General features: G+C 35.3%; 1 protein-coding gene across 3 annotated transcripts in view; it reads right to left on the reverse strand.

The window, feature by feature from the left end:
* LOC110024091 (valine--tRNA ligase, chloroplastic/mitochondrial 2) overlaps positions 1-27,311 on the reverse strand; it is a 123,166-nt gene that overhangs the window by 25,912 nt on the left and 69,943 nt on the right. For all 3 annotated transcript variants that reach the window (XM_020723833.1, XM_020723832.1, XM_020723835.1), the window contains 9 exons: positions 19,992-20,075; positions 18,863-19,011; positions 18,636-18,753; positions 18,414-18,530; positions 17,921-18,141; positions 17,196-17,285; positions 11,436-11,547; positions 2,844-2,954; positions 2,628-2,765 (listed from right to left, as the gene is read on the reverse strand). In XM_020723833.1, coding sequence (XP_020579492.1) covers positions 2,628-2,765; positions 2,844-2,954; positions 11,436-11,547; positions 17,196-17,285; positions 17,921-18,141; positions 18,414-18,530; positions 18,636-18,753; positions 18,863-19,011; positions 19,992-20,075 — 1,140 coding nt within the window. The remainder of the gene's footprint in view (positions 1-2,627; positions 2,766-2,843; positions 2,955-11,435; positions 11,548-17,195; positions 17,286-17,920; positions 18,142-18,413; positions 18,531-18,635; positions 18,754-18,862; positions 19,012-19,991; positions 20,076-27,311) is intronic.

Below are 27,311 nucleotides of genomic sequence, written 5' to 3' on the forward strand. Positions count from 1 at the left end.
GCATTTTGTCTCTAAGTTTTTAAAGCCACTCATCCACGTAATCATTCTCATCTCGGCAGCACTTAACTTAGCATTATGCTTCTCTTTTAAAAGCCAACATTAAGCTCCATAAAACATTGCAGGTCTCACCACCGTCATAAAAAATTTTCCTTTCATTCTAAGCGGTACTTTTCTATCACACAAAAGGCTCAAAGCATTCCTCCACTTCAACCAACCAACTTGAATTCTACTATTAACATCCCATCTATATCACCATTGCTTTGAACAACAAACCCGAGATATCTAAAAATTTTTAGTTTAAGAGATATACAAATCAAGAGGACAGGCGATCAACGATTTCGCAAAGGAAGAGGAAGGGTCCAGGTAGGCACTTACATCATAAAAATGCTTAATTATTTCTTTTATTCTTCCTTTGAGATTAATATAAGACCTATATATCAAAATTTATTGCTTTAATTAATATGAATTCATATAATGATTTTCAAGTTCTCAGGCCAAGCCATGACACTCCCCACACTGATACAAGAATTTTTAACATTATCCCATTAAAAAAAAAATTTCATAATTCAACAAATTCAAACCTCCTCTCCTCTCTCTCTCTCTAATTCTCTCAACACTTAAATCTAACAACCAAGCTCATCCCCTATTACCACTCTTTATCTCTATCCACCCACCTTTTCTTTCTTATTCCCCAACACTTATATGCCTCTCTCTCCCTCTCCCTCTCTCTCTCCCTCTCCCTCTCCCTCCCTCTATCCCTCTCTTTTTGATAACGAAGTCAACCCAAAAAATAACAATAACGACAACAAAGCCTTAATCCCACTACGTATTGTCGGCTGCATGAATCTTTTTTCTCCATTGCGTCGTATTTAGTGTCATATTTTCATTTAGTTCTAATAAATTAAGATTATTTTTTATACAATAAGACCAAGCCTTCCTAGGACTAGCTCTATCTTTCTTAACATAAGTCGAATCTTAAACATCTACTCTCCTAATCGGAACATCAGATGGTCGACGTTTAATGTGACCAAACCATCTAAGACGACTCTCTCTAATTTTGTTTGTCACTGGAGCTACACCAACCCTATCATGGATATATTCATTTCTCATTTTGTCTCTACGTGTAAAGTCACTCATCCACTTAATCATTCTCATCTCGGAAACACTTAACTTAGTACTATGCTTCTCTTTTAAAGGGAAACATTCAACACCATACAGCATTGCAGATCTCACCACCATCTTATAAATTTTCTTTCCAGTCTAAGAGGTACTTTTCTATCACACAAAAGGCCCGAAGCATTCCTCCACACGAACCAACCAACTTGAATTCTACTATTAACGTCCCCATCTATATCACCATCGCTTTGAACAATAGACCCGGGATATCTAAATCGTTCACACCTTTTAATAACTTATCACCCATAGTTACACTTCAGTCACATAAGTTACTACTACTAAACTTACATTCCATGTATTCAGTTTTAGTTCTACTCAAATGAAGGTCTTTAGACTCCAATGTAGACCTCCATAATGCAAGTTTTTCCTGAGTTTTTTCTCTCGTCTTATCCATGAGAAGGATATCATCAGCAAAAAGCATACACCAAGGTACATCCTCCTATAAATGTCCAGTAAGACCATCAATAACTAAAGCAAAAAGATATGGGTTTAAAGCCCATCCTTGATTTTTAATCCAACAAAAATAGGAAAATATTTGGTCAATCCTCCTTTAGTTCGAACACTAGTAACAGCTCTAGCATACATATCTTTAAAGAGATTGAGGAACAGTCCCAACAAAATTCAAATAAAATGGGATATGACCTTAGATACAAAATTTGCTTTTACATATTAACTCCACAGTATACTCACCTAGAATCACATTGGGACTACATGCAAGACGAAGGGATGGGGCCAGAAAGTGCAATTGTAAATCTGCAGCATAAATTGGTTGACATTAAGTTCTAAAATATCTTCCGAAATTTCTGAAATATACATCAAAAGAAACTCATAAATCCAATAGCTAATTAAATAGAAGATTAATGAACCTATATGGGCAAACACTATCTTTGGCATAAAATCATTTCGAATTATTCACAAAAAGAAAAATAAGTTCTTTCACATTTTCAACTAACAATTCTAAAAAAAAAAACCTTTAATCTGATAGCAACAGACAAAACGACAATAGTTCCCACTTCTGTTCGAACAATAGTAACAAACAACCAAATTATGACATTTTATATCCTCAAGTAATCTGAATAACACATAAATGGCTCAATTTCCGCAAATCTTCACCTATCTGCATTATACAGCTAGGAATTTTGCGGACGACTGATTTAAATTTTGTAATATTAATAAATCCAAAATACTAATTGATTTATTACTCCCTAAAAACTTACAATACCGCAGAAAAAATTAAGATGATTTTTGCTGTTGAAAAGACTAAAACATCATCCATTAATCTATATTTAGGATGGGTAAATGCATGCTAAAAGAAAAGTTACGGGCAGAAAACATGAATCTCATAAGCATGCGGCAAGCAAATGGCTTCCAGCGATCCCCTATCTATATCAACCAATAGAATGCCACATTATCAGAAAAAAAAAAAAAAAAAAAAAAAAAAAATTTATAACCTTATAAGCAAATATGTCTTCCAGTTTAGAGCCGACACTTTCACATGGCAAATTCTGTAAAATAAACTTTCCAGCATTCCATAGCTTGTTGGTGAAAGCTTTGTTAGATGTCAATCTCTCAGAAGACAGGTTAAGGTCCTGGGAACAAGAAAGTAAGAAAATAAGAAAAAAAGTAACATCGATCATACGTTGCTACAACTCCAAAAAATAATTTACCTGGCCACCTGTTCCAAGAGAAAGTGTGAATCGTAAGGCGTCTGTGCCATATTCATTTATGATATCAATAGGATCTAAAACATTTCCCAATGTCTTGGACATTTTTCTTCCCTGAAAAATAAAAGATGAAGAGCTCAAACAAAAGAATTTGACGAAAGTAGCAGTTTCTAGTAAGCTAAAAATCATATAACAAAAGAAACAGATGTCAAGTACTTAATTTGCAAAATAAAAGGATAAATATAGATCACAAGACCAAAACTGACAACTTGTGCTCTTCTGTTAAGTGGTTACGAGAAATATTTCACATTTAGGAGTTGTAACATGCACGGGAAGATAAGAATAAGAATAATGGATAATTGGAGATTTTAACACTCATATTTTAAATTTTAAAAATTACTGTTAAGAAATCAACAAAATAAATAATAAATTCTCAAAAAATATTACCCAATCTCTCAAGTCAAAGGTGATAGATTAATATGATATTAAAAAAAAAGTTCTCGTTTCAACTCAACATAAAACCTAGAACTCCTTATTCCTAGTATGTATTATGCTGGCAAACATACATCACAACGTATAAGCCCTGGACCAAGCATATCTTTAACATGTTGATTAGGTATGAATTTGTTAAAAATGATACTCATCGAAAGCTCAAAATCTCAATTTCCTAACACAATCTGTCGCGACTATAATTATTTACCCAGTTCGATCAAATAACATCTAATGCAACCAATACCTTGATAATGTGTTAAAACATTGATTAACACTCAACTCTTCTTGTCGGAGTTATGCAGTTGTCTTAGTCCCAAAGAATTCGGCATTATTTTTTATAATAGAATAAGTCTCGAGAGCAGCTCGCAAATCTCCAACTTCTGTGATCATAGAATTGATCAATCGCGACATGAATATATGATCATTGATTTTCCATAAGCGATGGTTAAGACTAGTGAGCTCGAGAACTGTATCCTCTCCCGTGAGATGTTCCTTTTTTCTTTTTTCCACGAAAGTATATAAACAGTCATCATTCTGTACTTGGCCATAACCCTTATGCACCTTCAAGGTTGGTTGTTTGTTGGTGAAGGAAGAATCCAACAGCTACGATAGTGCAGAGAAAGACTTGTCGGGTGGCTGAGGAATTTCGGCAGCTGCAGGGAGGCTTCTGGTAGCTGTAGAGGCTTTGACAACTGTAGAAGCGAGCAAAGGAAGACCTAAAGGACACAAGGCCGACAAATGATGCACTCGAAGGCAGCGAAGTTGACGGCAACCAATTTAGCTGGTGAGATTTTCCTACGTAGAAAAGGTCGACGAAGTAGTCTGCTTCATCCTAAACATACGAGATAGATAGAATACTTGGATGCAAAGCCGAGCAACGTAGATTCAAACGCACAGATGAGGTCAAAGAGACTGGTGAGCGATCCATTCAAATATTTTGGCAGCGCTAATCAAACAAAAAAACGAGTGACACAGATTCAAACGCACAATAGACGCAGACAGATGAGAGTTTGGCAAAGCTGATCAACACAGATAGATGAGCTATCCAAATGAAGTCGTATAATGAAAGATGCCCTAATCTTGTTGAAATCAAGTCTGGAGCTTTGATGTCACGAGGAAAGGTAGAGAAACTAAATTCTCATATTCCATATCATCCAAGTTACAACATTTCCCCTTATTATATGGGCTTAGCTAAGGCAAACATAATTAATGTAATTATAACTTACAAAATATAAAACAGGCAAAGAATGAAATGCATACAACATAACAAGAAAACAATAAAAAAAATAAAGTTGAAATAGGAAACTCTCTTCAATAGCTCCCACAGATTGAACCTATGGAGCCCATATGACAGGAGGTTTGTGCCACCTAACAGGGACAAATTCCACAAGGAGGATAGACGACAGCAGAAAATTGGCGTGAACGGTGACAGGACACTAATTTGGAAGCAGAAAATAGTTGTTCTCTACTGTAAACAGCAGGTGGTTGAGGCGTTGACGACTATCAAGCTGGAAACAGCAGCCTAACAAAGAGAACAACAATTGGGATCCAACACATATTCGTATGCAAGCTACAGACACCACTTACAAGAGGAAAATGCTACAACACTCTGTAGAGTAAAAAAAAAAAAAGAATAACACGTAATATACATAAAACTAAGTCGAAAAAATCCAACACCAAACTAAAATCTATAGAATGGTTCCCTAAGAGAAAATAATAACAAAGAAATGAAACTTACTAAAAACAAAGGGAAGGAAATAAAAAAAATAAATAACAAAAAAGATATTGGTTTGGTCGGCTGGACTCTCGCAATTGCAGGAGTAACAAACAATCGGGTCATGGCATCGTGGGAAAGCAACATGCAGTGGGAAAACAAGCATCCCACTTCACTCTCCCCAGGTAGAAGGGGTTAGAGACGCTTGCCCCTCACATCCAGAAAATTACAGAACCTCGTTTTACAACGAAAAATCGGGGACATTAAAAATAGCATGAATATTGTAGTCCTCTAGTAAGTCAATCTTGTAGGCATTATCATTAATCTTCTTAACAATCCAGAATGACCATCAACTATAAGCTTGAGTTTTCCAAATAAACCTGCAAGAAGTCGCTCCTTCAGCCTGATCAATATCATGTTGCCTTCTTTTAAAGCCATAGATTTACTGGACTTGGCCTATTTATGATACTAGGCATTCTGCTTGGCAATTTTCTTTCCGACAAGCTCATGTAGGGTTTGAATATCCTGGACTCAAACATCAATATATGTGTTAAAATCAATAGCAGACAGACTAATTTACACAATCTCAAATGGGTTGTGATCTGTGGACGGACAAGTAGAGCAATTATAGGCAAACTCCACATGGGAAAGAGCCCAGTCTCACTTGATGTTCTTTCTCACAAAACACCTAAGGAAGTTTCTCATACAGTAGTCCACAACTTTTGTCTACCCACCTGTGTGATATGAGCTACTAAATTGAATTGAAACTTCGTACCTAATTTAACTCGTAATCTCTTTAAAAGTGGCCAAGAAACTTCGCATCCCTCTAAAATAACGCACTTGAGCATACCATGAAGTTGAACTACCTCCCTGAAATATAAGTCTACAATATATGACACGTCTGTCGTGTTGTGCCAAGGAACAAAGTGACATTTTAGAGAAACGGTCTACCACATCTATGATAGAATCTTTACTTAGTTGTGTTAGATGCAAGCCCACCACAGAGACACTCTTCTTCAACATGATAGCAACAAGCATTACCACTCTGTAAGGACAATATCTTCATACTCAAAATTCTATTATACTTTCTAGAGCCACTCGATGAACTCATCTGAATCCATGTGATCGTCGGAATCCAATAATTTTACCTCTACTCCAAAATCATCCTCTCCTCCGATATTCAATGTTGAATCAGCAAGGCATCGACTCTTTGCAACTTAAAACTTCATGGCAAAAAGGGTTTTCTTCATCTCCTTTGCGTGATCATTGTTGTCCTCCATGGTAATTTGTTGAGCACCACATTGAGAGTTTCCCATTGTCGGCATAACGTCTAATTCTTATAACCAAGATTTCGAACGGCTTTGACACCAAATGACACAACTTTATGGCTCATACAATGTGTGACAAAATATCAAATGTGTAAGAGTAGTTGTAGGATTGATTACATAAGTGGGGAGGATGGACGACAGCCAAAAGTAAGCATGAACAACGACAGGACAGCGAACTGGAAGCAAAAAAGAGTAGTTGTCAGCTGTAAAGCTAAGTGCTAGCTGTGTTGACAACTGCCTGGCTAAAAACAGCGGGTGAACAGTATAGCAAGGTGTGGACGGAGAGGGGATCCACCACCCTTTTTTAAGAAAGCTACACACATACTACTTGTGAGAGGAAGTGGCTACATCACTCCAGAGAGGACAAAAGCAGATAATAAAAATCAAAATACATAAAAGTAATATGAAAAAAATCCAAAACAAGAGTACAGCCTATATAAAGGTCTCCTACGAGGAAATAACCTAATTAGAAGAGAAATCTGAAAGAATCAAAAGGTATGAAGCAAAAGAAGATAATTTAAAGAAATTCAAAGTTAATGAAACAAAAAAAATATTGCTTCGCTCGATTGCACTTTCGTGATCACGTGAGCCATAGGCTCGTAGCATCGATGGAAAGCAGAGACCCCCAAGAAAACACTCGTCCCGAGCCAGTATGCATTTTCCGCTCTGGTCGTGTAAAAAAATGAATGGATATTTATACTATCAGGAAAAACTTTAGAAGGAAGTTTATGATTTGAATTTGCCTGAAATTGACATTAGCATAGATTTTAAATTGGGGCTGCCTCAGTTATAGTAAGACAATAATTCTGTTATTATGATGATAGATCGATTCCAGACTTTTCCAGAAAAGGAAAAGCTCTTCCTACCCAAGGAGAATGATTCAGGAAGTGTTTCAAAAATGAGGGATCCTGTTTGAGCCAAACGTGGAAGCCACTTTCATGTTTTCCAAGGATCACGGGGATCGGATGGCAAAACTTCATAGGATTTTCTTGCTCGCCCTAAACCCGGGATGGGATTTCATCAAGTGGAATTTCCCACAGGCCTTCCCATTCAGCATTTCTACCACCAGATTTGCGTGCACTTTTTATTTTATATTGCTCTCTTATTTGAAGCTAGTTAGGATCTCTTCACTAATTATTTATTTTTAATTAGGATTTTCTGGGAGGAAACTATTTATATGTTGTTACTTTACTAATTTAGGGGACTTTTGATGTTTTTTAGTGTTTGAGAGATTTTATTCTCTGGTTTACGATCTAAAAAGTGATTCTTATAGTTTTTTTAGAGATTGTATTCTCTGATTTATGATCTAAGAAGTGTTGCATCTTTTCCTTTTACAAGTGGTGTTCATGTATCTTGCACAAAAATAGAAGGAAGAACCTCCTCGCTACTTACATCTCGTCGTTTGCATGTTAGAACCACTATTTTCGGACGCGACAACTGCCGAACAACAATCATCCTCCTCCAAAGACCGTCGAACATCGAAATTATCCTTCACCTTCGATTCTTCAACCATTTTCGCCGCAAAATCCTTCCTGAACACCTTTTGAGAGGTAGTATCACTTTTGATAGTTGTGATTGAAATTTTATTCTGACAGAATTTACTAATTGATTTTGGCCCTCCTATTTTCATCTCTTTGGTTAAGGAATTTGCTGCTCATGACAACTATGGACTTCTTGTGAATGGAGATCTCAATGACCAATTCAAATGTCACAAGGTATTAAGACAAGGAGACAACCTTTATCTAGTTTAATTTTAATATTATGATCGATGTACTTTCTCCCCTAATTTTTAATATTACGATGGAGGTTCTCCAAAAAATGCTCTTAGATAATACAGATAATATTGGATGGACTAATGGACGCAACATTCTTCTGAAAAGGACTCATTTTAACCAATTTGTAAATCACTCTTTCATCTTGTGATCCTACTGAACAACAAGCTCTCTAACTAGAGCATATTCTCTCTTTGTTTAAAGATGTCAAGTTAGAAAATCAATTACTCTATATTCTCATTAAATTTCTTTTGATAATTATGATGGATGTTCTTTCTCCCCTTATTTATAATATTACGATGGTTGCTCTCCAAAAGAAAACTCTTAGATAATATAGTTAACATAAGATGGATTAATGGACGACAACTTTGATCTGAGAAGGGCCTCGTTTTAACCTATTTGTAAATGACTCTTTTATCTTGTGATCCTTCTAAACAACAAGCTCTCTACTAAGCATATGCTCTCTTTGTCTAAGGATGTCATGTTTGAACATATATTGCACCAAATCCTCATTAAATGTTTCTTTATAATTATGATGGCAAAGGTAAGTCCCTTAGTAAAGTTATTGGGCATTTCTTCAAAATATGTCTCTTCAAGTAATTGGGGAATCATTGTCATGCCAAAAGGTTACAAAATTTTTTTTGAATTCCTTCTTCCAAAGGAGATGAGAATATTCTCATTAACTCAGGGTCTGTTTGGGGGCAGCTGCAACTTATTCAGCTTATCCAGATAAGCAGCTTATCCTGATAATCAGTCGATAATCAACTTATTTTGATAAGTTGGCTAGCTGTTTGGTTTGTGCGTTTTGAAAACAGCTTATTTACAGGTTTTTGTTAGATGAACGTTTACATATTATGAAATTTATTTTTAACAAAATTATTTTTAAATTATGTGTAGCATAATTTCTAATAAAGTAATTTACAATTTGTTTGCTCAGCTCTAATCTTGACATTCACATTTGTTCTTAACCAAAAAAACTCAAAATTAAAATTGATATATTAATAAGGAAAATAAATAAACTCTCTGATCTGAAAGATTGGGTTGCATCCTTATAAGCATTTGCTACAGTTGGATGCATAGAGTTGCCTCCAAACAAGAGATTAGCTCAATATCCCTGATCTGGTGCTAGCACAAAATGTTTTCATAGCTCTAAACACATTGAAAATGACTTCCGGTCCCTTAAGATGGCTTTTTTCCGGTCCCTTAAGATGAGCTCACCTTTTTTATACATCGATCAAAATACTACCTTAAGCTAAGAATGGATGACCCAGAATGGCAAGGATTCCGTACTCTTAAGCCATCTTTTTAGCAAAGGATTTCGTACTCTTAAGCAACCGAAAACTCCAAAGTCCCGAAGAAATCCTTACAGCAAAAACGATTCCACAGACCAACGATCGGAGAAGAAGGAGAAAGAAATGATGGTCTCTCTGCGCCGCGATTCGAAGAAAAGAGGAGATGGCGAGTGTGTGAGGCAGAGGAGATGTCTAGGGAGATGAGAGATCCGACGGGAAGAGGCAGAGGAGATGTCGAAGCGAACGGGTTAGGGCAGAGGGAGCAAGGGCAGAAATTGTCTTTCGCCCGAATGTAACGCGGATTGCGGGGGTCCCCCTGCGTTCGACGTCTAATACAAAAGTGTGAATGGCGTTTAGAAAAACGCTGTCATAAAGTATTTTCCAAACAGCCGGTGGCGTTTTCAAAACGCCACCGCTGTAAATAAGCTCTCCCAAACTCACCCTCAGTCCTATTCATTTGTACTATAAATATTTTTTATTCCTAAGTGGGTGAAAAATGAAAATGATGGCATTAGAATAAATTTCTTGTGGAAAGAAAAGGAAAAAGGTAATGGTCCTAATCATTTCGGTAAGTAAAAACTTGTTACTGGGTAACAGAATATGGTGGCTAGGCCTCATAGCCTTTAAACTTTCCTTAGGAAATAGATGTGAAAATCCTTAAAAACAAATATTTCTTCACTGATGGTGTTATGCAGCTAAGACAAGCATATTGGAATTTGTGACCCACATATTTGTTAGAGCGAGAAGACTATTTTAGCTAATCTTATAAAAAGTGTCGGTATATATTAAAACCCTTCCATTTTAACATCACTTGGATCATTTATAATGGTAAGTACACTGACTTTTAGGGAGTAAAGGGATTCAGAACTATCCTATTTCTTTCATTTTACAAAAGATTTTTTTTATTACTTGGAAACCCTCATCTCTCAATAAATTAATGATCTAGGATAGAATATTCAATGGGTTACAAAAATATTCTCGTTCAAATATCTGATGATATGAATTTCATTTTTCTATTGTCAAAAAAGGTTCATCCATTTTATTTAAAAGATATCCTTATTGATAGCTTCGAATGTTAAATTTTAATGTACCAGTTCTTACTGAATGTGGCTATCACCACATCTTGCATTCAATGAATTCAATTATTCAAATCAAGGTCGCTAATCATGCTTGGATCGTTTATATGAAAAAGTTATCGAGAAAAAATTACCTTACAAACTAGGCAATATCAATTCTCACATTTCCAACATGTGTAATGCCACGTTGGGGTATCCATTCCACTTTTACATCATTGGGGCCAAAAATATAAGCAATGCATGGTTACCTTTGCAAATGTCATCTTTTTAGCAATTATTTGGAACATCAAGAAAGAAAAAAACGGGTAAATTCTTCAGGTACATAAATTTTTTTATCACTTGCTAATTTTTCTGAACTTATACTTTACTTTTTTTATAACTATTTTTCATCTATTATTACTACTTTTTCATTTATATTGTAGTTTTAATACATAGGCTTGTCCCACCCTTTTCAATCAAAACATATCTAATTCATGGTGATTGAAGTACTAATTTTTTATGCTGGCCAAACTCAGTAAAAAATTTTGTTTTCAACATCACAAATAACCCTCTCACTAGAATAACAAAATTTGGAAGTGCTATCATATATTTTACCAACAAATACATCTCATCTTAGTATATTGTATCACTTCAAATCCAAACCTTTAATGAATAGAATAATGCATAATTTTAGGTTTATCTAGCACATTAACACATTATGGAAACTACATTACAATATCTTCAAAACACTGCATGTGGGTTTCATAACCGGTGACCAATTCTCCTCCCAGGCCATGTGAATAGCATAAAGCTATAAAACTCTGGAATTATCATTAGATAAAACAAATAAAAGAAAAAACCAAGATAAAATAGGCAGAAATTAAAAAAAAAAGGTGCAAATATTAGAACCATAGAGTTCTCAGTTTGCGACTCAATACTCACTTCAGCATCACGGACAAGCCCATGCAAATAAACATAAGAAAATGGAACAGTCCCCGTGACCTCTATTCCCATCATGACCATTCGAGCGACCCAAAAGAACAAAATGTCATGTCTGTCAAGGCAAAGAAGACAAAAATACTTTAAATTACAACTTTACAATAGACAACATTGTATGTTTGATAGTGGTGGAAAAAAAAAGAGAGAAAAACCAAAGTTCATAGGAAGTGTAAAATTCCACATAAACAATAGCCATTGTGTTCTGATTAAATAAAAAATCTTAATTCCAATTGAGCATCTTTTATGTTAACTATACAGCATACACATCAACTCTTAAAACAGTGATCCAAACCTATAAAGCTAACAAGGCTGCTATAAAGCTTTTAACTCTGCTTCTTAAAGAAATTATAGATTCTTGCTCATTCAGAACAGTTTTGAAGGGAATGAATATCTCTGACTTTCCTCCTTTTAATTTCCCTTGACCCTTGAACTTCTTCATTTACTTGAGAATTAAAAACAAACAATGTGGAAGGTGAAGAACTGCTATCTTCCCCTAGCCACTTCAGCAGAAAAAAAAAACCTCACATTACTTCTTCACTCCCATAGGAGGATGTCAAAGGACAAAAATCTTTAATTCTCTTTGTTAACCTCAATATCTATTCCACAAGATGAATCAATCGAACGTAGCAAAAAAGACTAATAAAGAATATGATGGCACCCAAAATATCGCCAATCTAAGGGACCAATTCCTTACATACGGAGCATTGACATAAGCTAGAGAAAAAGCCTTTGATATCAAAAGGAGCAAGCACGGTGAAAATGACAATGCTAGAACTTGATTTCAAGCAAATCGGAGTCGAGGTAACCCGGTCAATGACAAAGTAGAGCAAACATCGCCTATTCAAAAATTAACATGAGATCCCGTCCAAAACATCAAATTTAACTAGAAAGAACACCCATATTGCTGGGTTCAATGCACACAAGTCGGCCGCATGTATCTCAATAATTTGAAGCAAAGCCAACTAACATGATATATAGTAAATCTAATATGATTATTAATTTAGTATTATTTTTATAAGAAAATTTATATATATATTAAATTAATATTTCTAAGAAAAATCCTAATCAAATTTACAGCCTCCCATCTCTAGCTAAATCGCAGTCTCTCATACCGGTGAGCTGTCTTATCATGTCTCATCCATCCTTATCCAATTAAAAACAAAAATCCTAAACCAGTTAATTTTGATGCCAAACTCGCCATCATCCACGCTTCTCTCCCAACTCTGCCTCAGCTCCATCATCAAATAACCAGCACAGTACAATACAATGCATGCATCCTATACAATCACACTCAAAAAAACCAAATCTCAGACTAGCTTTTCCTCTCGATTTAGCACTCCACAGCTCCTCTGTCGCTCAAACCAACTCACCTCATCCCATCCTACTGTCGTCCTATTCATTGCACACAAGTCCACACTCCCCTTTTCTGCTCACATCTGCTCTTCCTCCCTATCACACCTCCTTATCCTGAGCATACAATCCAGCCAAACCTCCACATTTTCCCACAGCATCTCATCCTAGGAGCAGCTCACAAAACCACCCAGTGCATCATATCCCTCTTCCCAAGCTCCTCCTCAACTGCTCCAATCTGATAGTAAGACTTAATACCATTTCTTATCCTCAAACACTTGCGCAAGAAGCTAATCTCCATCTCTCAAAGTTAGTGGGACACCCCTACAAGAGAGCTGCTTGAATCCTTCCCCTAAACCGCTTCAGTTTGAAACCCGTCAGTGCCATCTCTCTTCAAGCTCCAGCCTGTATGCAGCTTTCCCTCTCCTCTATATGGCATGCTTACACGCAGCCTCCAGCCCTGCGAGATCCGCTCCAAAGCTCACATCCAGGGAGCCTACTTTCCCGTGCATCCCTCCCCCACTGCAACTTCATGTTTTCCACTGGCTTCAAACTGAAAAATAGAAAGTGTCGAACAGCCCTCTATTTTCTAGCTTGTTTTTTTATGCCCACTCTGCCATGTGCAAAAAGCAACTTCCTACCTTAGAAATTTATAGAAATAAACAAAAAATCAGATCCACAAATATAACTATGATGCGATCTGAAATAGAACGCAAAAAAAAAAAATGTTGTCACTTCATTATTAATTACAAATACTCCAGGAGTCCAATCCATTATTGTAGTTTAAATCTGATGTTCATTGCGTGATTAATGCATCAACATATTTTAATTCTTTGAATATTTAAATTTTATATTAGAGTTAAACATATACACTACATGAAGAAAATGTGCTTGGAAGTTAATTAATATGGTCCACTGTTCATCTCCCGCCCTGTCTAGGGTTTGAGCTTCTTAATGGCGGCAAGTTGCTTTCACTTACTTTTTGAGATTGCTTGTTTAATTTTGGTACCTTCTGGTTTCCATTTTAAGTGTTGGTTTCCTTGGGTTGTGGTTTTTTGTTATTTTTCCATCTGGTGTTAGTGTCCCATTGGGGAGAAATATTTACATACGGAGAACACACGTAGCTCTCCATGCGTAATCCCCTCACAATAATTTCTCAATAACATCTACGAAAGTTATTGGGGGGTTATTGAGGAGTTATTTCGGCGTTGCTTAGAGTCAATACCCTAACACCAGAGAAAATTTGAAAGTGTAACCGCGGAATGTGAAAGTGTAACCGTGGTTAGCATTTTAAATTTATTTCAGCTTTTATTTAAATTAAAAATATTATTTTTAATTTGGATTAGAGGATAAGATTTTAAGGAAATATATAGATTTCAATCTTCTAAACCCTATTTCCATAAATAAGGTTGAAAGGATATTATTTCAAACTATTATTTGAATGAAAGAAAATTGAATGATTTTATCCTCCTCTCTCTTCCACAAATCCTCTCACTCCCTATAATACTAGCATTTTGTGGTTTCTCCTTTCAAAATTCCCTCTCTCTCCCCCTACTCACTCATTTGGATACTACTACAATACCCAAAAAGTATATGCTACAAATACTCCATATCGATTCCCTAAACCTCTCTTCCTCCCTCACAATTCATAAAATTCCCCAGAATTCAAGAAAAAGAATACAATCAAAGTCAAATTTAAAGAGGAAGAGGAATAAATTAAAGGTACATCATCAAATTGGTAACAAAATTTCTTTTCATCCTACTTATCAATCATTAACCTAATCAACAACCCAAAGTGATGATGCAGCCTCAGTAAGACTAACACATGGAGATGACACTCAGGGTCTGTTTGAGGCAGCTGCGGCTTATCAATAATTTGTTGATAAGCAGCTGATCTGGATAAACTGATGATCAGCAGCTGATCCGGATAAGTTAATTGGTTGTTTAGTTTATGTTGTTGGAAAACAGCTGTTTGGCCCTGTGCAGTAATATTATTTGTAACAGAATTGTCATAACAATATATTTGATACTTGAGAAGCAAAAAATCACTCCAAAATAATAAAAAAAATAAGATATACACCTCAATAGTCAGTATCAAGATTCCATAAAAAAACTATTAAAATTGCAATTAAAAATATGATAATATTAATTTTAAAATCCAGACGACGTATGTCACGAGCTACGTCGTCCTCTATGGATACCATCTAACTACAATCACTATCAACAGTGAAATTTGTCGGAATATTTGCCCACCGGAAGAAGTCACACTTCTACGTGATGCTCTGCGAGCACCGATAGAACTGTCTCTCGTGTGTGTCACATATGCACATCACCAAAAAAATGCAACTACAATTTGAGGTTTGGGTTCTGAGCTTATCTTGTGGCATTAACATGCTAGTTTTATTTTCTTCATTTCTTTATTATTATTTTAGTTTTCTTTTCCAAATTGTAAGCTAACATTGTTTAAATATTAAGTACACATGCAACAATTGCTCCACCGAGGCTCCAACCTCTTCTTCTCAATAGAGTCTTTACACACTTCTGAAACTCTCCGCTCCACCTTTAACAACGACAGCGCTCTACATCATGCCCATGAAGCATCCCAGCTCCTCTCCCCTACGAGACCTAATCCCCTCCGAGCCCTAATCCGCCCCCCACCGATGACGACAACCTCACCCATCGTCGCTCCCATCCCAGCTCCTCCTCTCCCCTACGAGTCCTAATCCGCCCACCTCCGATGACGACAACCTCACCCATCGTCGCTCCCATCGCTGCCTCCCCTACCCCATTGCATTCCATCCCCTCTTCCAACCCTCCTCAGAATCTCAACCCTAACCTCTCATCATCTTCCTCTTTTGCTCCTTCAACTTCCTCCATTTCCCCATCCCCAATTGACGTCAACGTGGTTGGGTTTCTCGGCAGCAAACCATCTACTGACCTCGCCCATCTCCTCAATCGCCTCCTTGACGACAACGTATTTGGCCCCGGCAACCTCGAAAAGGATCTCCACGCCTCTTCGACGGGCTCGAGAGAGGAACGAAGGGGCAAGCGGGTAATAAGTTTAAGTGAAAACGCGGGCCGCGGGTCGATCCTGCGGCCACATTTATTAAAAAATCCAAACTCCGTTTTCGGATAAGCAGGAAAAAACGCACTAAACAAACGCCTTGCATGTGTTCTCAAAACGCAAACACACCATAAATGATGAGCCCAAACGGGGCCTCAGTACGTTGTTAATTTGTTTGTTTGTGTTAGGTCATGTGACAGACAAAATTAGAGAAAGTCGTCTTAGATGGTTTGGTCATATTAAACGTCGACCATCTGATGATCCGATTAGGAGAGTAGATGTTTTAGATTCGACTTGTGTTAAGAAAGGCAGAGGTAGACCTAGGAAGACTTGGGCTTATTGTATTAAAGATGATCTTAATTTACTAGAACTAAATGAAAATATGACACTAAATACGACGCAATGGAGAAAAAAGATTCATGCAGCCGACAATACGTAGTGGGATTAAGGCTTTGTTGTTGTTATTGTTATTTTTTGGGTTGACTTCGTTATCAAAAAGAGAGGGAGATGGGATTAAGGCTTTGTTGTTGTTGTTGTTGTGCTAGGTCATGTCATAATGCAACCATAATGGCCATGCCCATTTGTCAACCAAAATAGCACTAGCAAGCGTGGATCAAAGGGACTAAAAAAAACTATTATAATAGCTAATGGCCCAAGGTACTGAAATTGTAGGTAATAAAATGGTGATTAGCTAAGCCCAACGTAATTTGTCCTTAATCTTCAAACAGGACAAAGATTATGCTGAGCAGCTTTACGGTTTTTGCCTGCCAGAAACAATTGTTTCAAATAGCATAGAAGCCAACAATCGCTCACAAGTTTTCCTATGGGCAGGCAAAGGCGGGAGGACTCTTGAAAGCACAAGCAGGCTTTATGGTAAAGACGCACAAAATTGAGGAACGACACGATAAAGTGTATCACAGCTTATGGGTTTATTTGGGAAATATGACCTAATTAAACCTGAATAAATTCAACTTCGCTTCCCACATAGAAATTTGATGCCAACACCACCAAGATACTCAGTATAGTTATCTTTTTGTATTAATCATATGAATGGATTTTTTTTACAGAAATTTAGAGAATAAAAGGAAAATATATAGCATTACTAACATTATTTAAATAGTAATTAATATTTATAAAAACATGATATAAAAATTTTAAAGATTCTTAGAGAAAAAAAGTAAAAATAATAAAATAGAAAATAATGATTTAGATGATGAAACCTTCAACGCATAAAATTATCTTGCATCATCAACAAAGTATTAAATAAAATAGATAAATGAAAAACATACCCAGTCTCCAGAACAGTTGTTGGGTAGAATTTTCTGAAATCCTCAGATGATAAATCAGGCCAGCCGAGTGTACTAAAAGGCCACAATGAACTGAAACAAAAGATAAGATGTTAACAATTAAATTATTTTAGTTCATTTCTTTTTGTAAACCACGTTATTGTTTACATCACAGGAATTTCTGTTGATTAGTAATTTTTTAATAAAGTATGCAAAGAAAATAGATAATGTCATACATCATGTCGTACTCGCAAACTGTTTTATTAATTTTCTTGAAATGAGCCCCCAATGGACAAAAAAACCAAAAAGCATAATAGTTTAAATCAAGTTCTGGTAATTACGATGACAAACTAAACTCACAGTACTTTCCTGGAAGATGAAAAGATTAAAGCGTGTCGATGAAAAGAATGACACGAACTCTGCAAGCTAATCACAATGACGCACAAAGTTACGTGTAGCCATATCTATCGGACAAATTTTTCAACATGAATTCAAATGTACAATAGTAACATGTTAATTAATCATAACTATGCACAGGCCCAACTATCAAGGATAACCACAAAAAATATACAAAATGAAAGTACGAGAAATAAGCAACCTTTAAAAAAACATACAGGCAATGAATAATAATTCAATCCAACTTCAGAGGAACTGTTTTAATGCGTTGTAACATAACACAACACAGAATTTATATTCAAGAAAAGGCTCATCATTTAGCGAAAGCAAACCTTGAAAACCAAGTGTCAAGAACATCAGGATCTTGATAAATTTCAACTGATTTTCCATATCTTTCATAAGCTAGTGCTAGTGCTTCCTCAGCATTCCTTGCGACAATATACTCTTCCTCACAATTTTTGCCTGCAATGTACCAAACCGGTATCCGATGGCCCCACCATAATTGTCTACTTATGCACCAATCCTTAATGTTAGTTAACCAATGTTTATAAATCTGCGGCCAAAACATCCATAAAAACTGGTCATTAGATCATATACAAACCCAACTAGGAGGCCCTTAATAATGGTGCAAAGTTTTCAAAGCTTAAGCATGTACAAAGAAAACAATGCATATTTTATATCAGTAGAAAAAAAGGAGAGCAGATGTAGAAAGTAAATTATTCATCCAACTCAAACAACTGACCATAAAACAAACTCTAATACCCTTTAGAATTAATCAGACTTCAAGATAGAAACATGCCTAAAGAGATCTAAAACAGTTACTACCTTATCGAATCTTTCAGGAAGAATAGTTAACTCTGCCTTCTCAACTGCATGGAGTGCCTTTTCAGCTAAAGGTTCCATAGTGACAAACCACTGTTTGCTCACCAGTGGTTCTATTATCTAAGGCATAAGAAAAGTTCAACGCATAAGTAACTTCAAAGATAAGAACAATAAAAAAACAAAAAGATGGATATATTTATCAAAGTTGAATAGTTGTTTCTACACCTCTCCACCTCGCTGGGATCTTGGAACCCGTAAAGTATGTGGTTCCTTTTTAACTGCCAAGCCAGTCTCTTCAAGAACAGACCATAATTTCTTCCGTGCCTCAAATCGATCTAGACCGCTACAAAGTATAACCAAAAGAATTTTTTTGAAGTAATGTGCAACTATATTTACCTACTATTGTTGGACCAAGGGTTAAGGATCCATTTTACCATGACTTCTAATTATACCTGTACAATCCTGCAACCTCATTAAGAGTGCCATCTTTATTCATGACATTAAGTATAGGAAGTCCAAGCTTTCTAGCAAGATGGTAATCATTGTGATCATGCCCAGGGCTTATCTTCAGAACTCCCGTTCCAAATTTTTTATCTACACACTGCTCTCAAAAGAAGCATACAAATTAGAGATAAATTAGGAAAGGAAAAGAATTCAATATTTTTTTTCAAGTATGGAGATTGTTCATTTGACAGGAAAATGTTCGTTTCATTAGAAAAAATTGTTTATTGAAGTTGTACTTGCTACTAATCTGTTAGCCACCAAAGGATGTTTCGATTAAATTTAGTGTAATCAGAGTCATCAGTCAGATAAGTTGGATGGAAACAACTTGAGAAAAAAGGACAGAAAGCATATACAAGAACCCTTAAGTTCTAATTTTCTTCATGATTCAGGAAAACAGAAATTCAGGAAAACAGAAATTTTTTTTTTTTTTCGTTTTTTTTAATTCATGAATTGTTGGGCCAAGACTCACAAAAAAATTAAAAAAAAAATCAAAAATAAAAAATAGGGAAAATGAAGTTGATTTAATCACTGTGTACAAACTGTATCAAAGTATATTTTGAGATGGGAAATTTCTTCTGTTAAATGTTTATGCATATTTTTACATACGCATTATGTATCACCTAAGTATCTAACCCTTCTTGTTCCTCCCAAACATTATATTATAATCCAATTTGCATTTTTTAATTCATAATTTCGTAGCCACACAAGCCTCTCAAAGCGCACACATTAATTATCATATGTTCCTCTCACAAAACAATGCTTCAACAAACCTCAATTGGCACACCAAACCACAAAATCACAGTTCTTCAATCATCTAGAATGAGACTCTGTGAGGTGCAACATCTTCAAAAACTAAAAATTCTTACTTAAAAGTAACACCAACAAAAATAAATGCACCTGTGATTAGAAAACGAAAATGCATGATTCATTTTTATCAGATAAAAGTATTTAGCCCGTTGCAACTTTCAAGATGAAATTACAAAAGAGTTGGTAAATGTATTGCATAATGCTTGCATCCACAGAAATGACTATGGACCAGAATGAAAGTTGATAGATTTTTGACAAATAAATTCTTACCCTGTCTGCAATAATTGGAACATGCCTGCCAAATGTTAAAGGCACAATTGCCTGTCTCCCTATGTATTTAAAATAACGTTCATCCTGCAACAAGAAATGTTCTGCAAATATTTATAGGGAAAACAAATGATTTTACATGTAAGAAAATCCATACAAGATAGAATCAAATTTCATGCTAAGTTCGACGCCAAAAAGTAGCTCTAGGATTATATTAATGTACAGCTTAACAAACTTCAGGCACTGAAACTGATATATAAAGTTCAATAACAAATTAATAAGATGAGATACATACATCTATATATATTAATGGCGAGCAGTTTTTCAAGCTTAAACCCCAGACCAATAAAATTAAAAGACATATAGCTATCTTAAGAGTGGTATGGACACTAACACCATTCTGCACTAAGAAGGTGTTCAGCAAAGTTGTTGAATGGCTGCGGAAGATAATATACGGAGTTAGTAGGGGTTGGAAGAGAAAACGAAAGAGTTCAGCTACTGCTCGAGGTGAAACAGTAAGTAACAAGATAAATGGCAATACTGGTGGGGCACAAAAGCCAAGGGAGATCCACCACCAAGTCCGGAACAACTACAGGCACACAACTTACATAAGGATAAAGATACAGCATTCCTTAGGCCCAAAATCAAAGGAAACAATCTCTCAAGTGCATAAACCAAAAACTAAAAAGTGTCCGACAAGTTCTAAAACAGTATACCTAAACTAAAACAAGAAATTAAACCAAGTTATAAATTAAAATGACGCAAATAGGGCACACATTGCCAGCCACAAGCCAATAGGCGGGAAATCTCGTCACAGCCTTCACGAATGTGAAATCCTGTTGCAGAAATTTCACATCCTAATTGGGGAGCGCCCACCTCCTGCATAATGGGATGCTCCTGTGTCATTCTCCCTAAGTGGAAGGGGCTTCAACTTCATCTCGAGAAGCTTCAAGATTAACGTAGTTAGCTTCATGAACCTGTGAGCCTATCGGATCACATGCGATTTCTATTCAAAATGTTATAAAAATTCTGGAAGATACTTTAGAAATTAATGAGGACATGTCGTTTTACTTGTTCTCCATGAATTAGTTAGAAAACCCAATCAGGAAAGAGTATTTTATGTAAATGAAACCTGACTGTAGGATTAATTACTTCGCTATTACTACAATAATCAAGATGCGTGAATTTAGGACATTATCTGTTTCTTTCGTCATGTTCAGGCTTGGTTTTTTTCCTTTTATTTGGATATCTTCAATGAAGTTTTTGAAGTAGAGTGCTATTTGTATGCTACTCTTTAATGTTCAATGCAGTTTTTCTCTAATTTAGAGTTTTCATGATTATCACGAATAGAGAAAAACATAAAAGAAAAATTACAGCCGCATTATATTTAATGTATGAATATTACAATGCATATGTTACTCTATCTCCTTGCATGACATTTACGTACATAGGCGAAAAGTGGTTTGGGGAGTTGTTCGTGGGTCACCCCACAAAGTTTAACATGTTTCGTAATACAGTTTATTTTTATTGATATATTAGAAGAATTGCACATAAATCATGAATTTTATGGCTCATCTAATATAACTTCAAGAGAGGTGTTATTCATAACTCTGTAAATTTTATCACAAAATGAGTCCATGAGAGATGTCATGAAGCGATTCTAACACTCATCCGAACCCATCGGTAGATATTTCTCAGTTGGGATAAATGCTTTGTTTAGTTTATCATCAAATGTTATCATACCTGAAGACTGTGGGTTATATTTCATAGCAAACCAGTACAAATTTAACTGGACCAACATTATATGTCATATTTTAAGGTAGTTTGTTGGGTTCGTCTTTCTCTAAATTTGCTTGAACACAATATCTCTAATATATCTGATAATTGTTTTAGAATTGTATTGGAGTGATTGATGGAACACATATGGATGGAGTTCTGTCGAATAGTGAAAATATTGCATATATTGGACGATCTGATTCACCAACACAAAATATGATAGATGTATATGATTTCAATATGTGTTTCACATTTGTAATGGCTGGATGGAAAGACAATACACACAAAAGTCGTATTTTCAATTTCGCTACACGGACTCAAAAGTGAAACTTTCCGAAGCCACCTTCAGGTTAGCTTCAGTATTGACAAATGAATTACTAAATATCTTGAACTAATATTTTCTATAAATATTTCCCTGGATTTTTTTCCTGATAACAAATGATGAGTGATATTTCCAAGCAAATCAATACATTAACAAATCATGCAAGTAATATTGATGAGTAACATTTACCTGAGTAAGATTACCGCCTCTCTATGAGTATTACTTGCATGATTGTAAATGTAAAATGGGTAATATTATTTCAAAATTTTACTTGCTTGTAAAATGGGTAACATATGATTTGTCACTATGTAAAATCATTTGTTTTTTATTTCCTGGTAACAAATGGTTTTATATGCAATACTAATGAGTATTATTACTTCAGGGAAATATTATTTGTTTGACGCTTGATATTTACTACAAATAGGGTATCTCAAACTCTTTTCTGATATCAAATATAACATTACTGATATCGAGAGAGCTAGCAACATCACTCTGAGTACGAAAGAGATGTTCAACAAGAGACACTCATCCTTAAGCGGTGTCATTCAAAGGACATTTAGAGTTTGGAAGAATAAATGAATTATACTGCATGATATGTCGACATATAGATTTCCTAAACAAGTGCAGATTGTGGTCGCCACAATGGCTCTTTACAATTATATTTGGCAGCAATATTCAATCAACGACATTAACTTCAAAAGGGCTGACGAGGAACATTCACATGTCCCTGTTGAAGCATATGAATATCGTCTAGGAAAATCTTTATCACAAGCTGGAAGTGATTTATCTGAGACTTGCACCCAGGATTGGGGAAGGTGCATGGGAGATGATGGGAGTTGAGGAAGCGAATTACAGATGTCACGGTTGGAGGCTAAATGGAGGAATTCTCAGTTATTTTGTTGTTAATTTATTTGTAATGTGTTTTGAAAACATTTATTATTTGTTGCATCGATGTTTTATGCAAATGATGCATATTTTGAATCTCAATTTTATTTTTAATTCTTATGCATGTATTATTTTCCACTTGACTGGCCGATGAAGCAACTGTGGTCCACGGATATAATATGTAATCAAAATATTGTATGTTTTCTTTTTTTGGTTTTGGAGCTTTATGATGAAATATTCGATCTTAAGGGCTCTTCTGAATGGCCTTTACGTTGTTATTTATTTTTGACACATGCGAAATCTCAATGAAAGCAACCACGCTGATCTCTTTTTTTAGTCCTATTACTTTTAAGGTTCTTCTGGATGGTTTTTATTATTGTGTAAGTGTTAGGGCATCCCCTGGAAGCGACACGCTGCACAACCTGAATACAGTGAAAAGTGTTCAAGGGCCGCAAAACCAGCGTCCAAGTGTAGTGTCAGATAAGCAAGGGTTCTCACATTACGAACAGATGTGAGTAAAAAAATTAGTTAATGAAACTAATAAAACTAATATTAGCATAGGATCTTGGAATATAGGTACTCTCAATAATAAATTAATGGGTTGATATTAAGATTCATAGAAAAATTAATAACTTATGTATTCAAGAAACCAAATGGGTTGGAGAAAAGGCTAAGGAGATTGATAACTTAGGTTCTAAACTTTGGTTTTCTGGTAAGAGTAATACTAGAAATGTTGTAAGTGTAATTATAAATAAGAGATTGAATTATAGCCCTTAAGATTATCATTGATACTAAGATTTTTAATATTATAAATATTTATGCTTCTCAAGTAGGATTAGATATAGTGTGTAAAGATAAATTCTGAAATGACTTAGAAGACTTAATACAAATGATACCTCTTAAAGAAAGAATTTTTATTTGAAAAGATTTAAATGGACATGTCGGTAGAATGGTAAAAGATTTCAGAAATATTCACGAGGGCTACGGTTTTTGAGTGACTAATGAAAAAAGTAGAGCTAATTTAGATTTTTCTTCAGCGTATGATTTTATTATTACTAATATTTTATTCAAAAAAGAGATAAACATCTTATTACTTATAAGCATGGATCCAATAAAACACAAATTAATTATTTTTTTATGCGAACAAGAGATCGTCAAAATTGTAAAGATTGTAAGGTCATTCTAAGTGAGGATTTAAGTACCCAACATCATTTATTAGTTCTAAATTTTAAGATAAAGAGTTGTAAAATAAAGAATACTAGGACTCATCATTATAGAATTCGATGGGGAAACCTTAAAGACACAAATAAAATTATTTTTATGAGTAAAATTTAAGATTTCAAAATTTGGGATGTTCCTGAAGAAGTAAATGCTATGTGCGATAAAGTAACAAACACTATTAGACAAGTACCAAAAGATGAAATTGGAGAATCAATAGAAAAAATTTCTATAAATAAATATAGTTGATGGTGGAATAATAATGTGCAAGAAAAGATAAAATACAAAATGTTATGTTATAAAAATTGATTTGTGTAAAATCTTAGATAGCTAGAAAAAATATCAAATAGCCTGCAGGGAGCTAAAAGAACAATCTACGACGCTAAAAATTCTGCTTTTAATGATCTTTATAATAGACTAGATACAAAGGAGGGTGAAAAATATATGTAAAAACTAGGCAAACAATGAGAAAAGAAAAGTAAAGATTTAACTGAAGTAAAGTGTATTAAAGATGAAAATCCAAAAGTGCTTTTCTTAGAAAAATATACTCAACATAGGTGGGTGAGTTATTTTGATAAACTTTTTAATGAAGTTTTTGAAAATACGATCGAGCTTAATGATCTTAATATCGTTAATAATAATAAAACGTTTCATATTTACCGTCGCATTAGTAAAAGAGAATTTGAGAAGACTTTAAAGAAATGATATCCCAATCGAAGTGTGGAAATATTTAAGAGATTTGGGAGTTTCATGGCTTACAAAACTCTTTAATATTATTTTAAAAACTAAAAAGATTTCTGAGGAGTGGAGGAAGAGTATTTTGATCCCCATTTTTAAAAATAAAGGGTAAGCATAAGAGTGTGCAAATTATAGAGGAATTAAGTTGATAGGGTATTTGAACATAGGTTAAGACGTATTACAAAAATTTCTCATAATCAATTTGGATTTATATCGTGCAGGTCTACTATGGAAGCTATACATTTATTGAGGTGTCTGCTGGAGAAGTTCTGAGATAATAAGGAAAATCTACATTTGATTTTTATTGATTTAGAAAAAGCATACAAAAAAGTTCTAAGAGATCTCTTTTGGAGAGTTCTTAAGAAGAAAGGTGTTGATATGACTTATATTCAAGTCATTAAAGATATATATATTAGAGTTGTTACTTGTGTTCGAACTGAAGGAGGATTGACCAGATATTTTCCTATTTATATTGGATTACATCATGGATCGGCTTTAAGCCCATATCTTTTTGTTTTAGTTATGGATGGTCTTACTGGAAATTTACAGGAGGATGTACCTTGGTGTGTGCTTTTTGTTGATGATATCCTTCTCCTGGATAATACGAGAGAAAAAGCACAGAAAAAACTTGAACTATGGAGGTATACATTGGACTCTAAAGGCCTTCATTTGAGTAGAACTAAAACTGAATACATTGAATACATGAAATGCGAATACATGAAATGCAATTTTAGTAGTAGTAGCTTTAGTGACAGAAGTGTAACGTTGGGTGATCAAATTATTAAAAGGTGTAAAAGTTTTAGATATCTCGGATTTGTTGTTAAAAGTGATGGTGATATAAATGGGGATGTTAATAGTATAATTCAAGTGGACGAATGTTTTGGGTCTTTTGTGTGATAGAAAAGTACCTCCTAAACCGAAACGAAAATTTTATAAGACGGTGGTGAGACCTACAATGCTTTATGGCATTGAATGTGGGCCTTTAAAAGAGAAGCATAATACTAAATTAAGTATTGCCGAGATGAAAATGATTAGGAGGATGAGTGGCTTTACACTTGAGACAAAATGTGAAATGAATATATGCGTGATCATGTTGGTGTTATCTCCTGTGACAGACAAAATTATATAAAGTGGTCTTAGATGGTTTGGTCACATTAAACGTCGACAATCTGATGAACCGATTAGGAGAGTATATGTTTTAGATTTGACTTTTGTTAAGAAAGACAAAGGTGACCTCGGAAGACCTAGGCTTATTGTATAAAAAATGATCTTAAATTATTAGAACTAAATGATAATATGACAGTAGATAGGGCGCATTGGAGAAAAAGAATTCATGTAGCCGATCCCACGTAGTTAGATTATAGCTTTGTTGTTGTCTTTATTGTTGTATGTATATGTGAGACCTCAGAGTTTATGCATATGTGGTACCTCATCATTCATGTGATATTATGTGGTTTCAAGACAACTAAGAACCTTTTTTTATAAGGTAAGTTGTCTTCTTATAGTGACTGATTTGTTGGTTTATACCATGTACTCTAAGATCTCATAGTTTCATAAAATTTTAATTGATTATTTCTATCATACAATTTTACTAATATTGTATCTAAGATTTTGCACTATGTTGTTTTAAACCTTTAGAAAAGATGAGTTCGAGGACTTCTGATATCTCCGGAGCATTGTACTTATACTGTGGACTACAATATTTTCTGCTTACATCGCGATAGCCACATAGCAACGGAAGACAGTTTTACAGGTGTCCAAAGAAAAAAACAAAAAACTGTGACTTCATCAAGTAGATGGAGGGTTGGAGGATTTCACCACCGATAGTGATCTGGCGTGGATAACTTCCTGTTGACCTCAATTTTCGTGAGGTCTAGTCTTCCGTTCAGGGTTTAGGATCTAGCCTTAGGAATCTCCCTTCGACTATCTTAGAACCTTAGAAGTGGGACCCGCCTCGTTTTAGTTCGACCCACTTCCGTCCCCTTCTGGAGTTTCGCGTGTGTGGTATCAACTTCTAGCACTTAGAAGGACGAAACCAACATGAGGAAACCCAAAAGGGATTCCCTATAGGACCTTCCTGAGCCTTAGGGTGGCCTTTTGCACAATTCGCACTCTCACGCACAAGCTTCGCATTTCGGAGAGTTGACGCGTTTGATCGCCACGATTCGCATCGCTTGCACTGTTATTTGTCGAGGGCTCGAGCAAATCTTTTGGGACGATCGATCGCGGGTCGAAATTTTGTGAAATTTAAATTTCGACGCGTTTTGACCCGATTGTCGACGACGTCGTCCGAGCGACCCCGGATGACGAAACGGACTGCGCCAACGCGTCCGGAACGTCGATTTTGCCCGGGGAGGACACCCATTTTGTCGCGTCGTCGCGCG

Source organism: Phalaenopsis equestris, unplaced genomic scaffold (genome assembly GCF_001263595.1).
Source record: "Phalaenopsis equestris unplaced genomic scaffold, ASM126359v1 Scaffold000245, whole genome shotgun sequence".
In the NCBI taxonomy this organism is placed as follows: domain Eukaryota; kingdom Viridiplantae; phylum Streptophyta; class Magnoliopsida; order Asparagales; family Orchidaceae; genus Phalaenopsis; species Phalaenopsis equestris.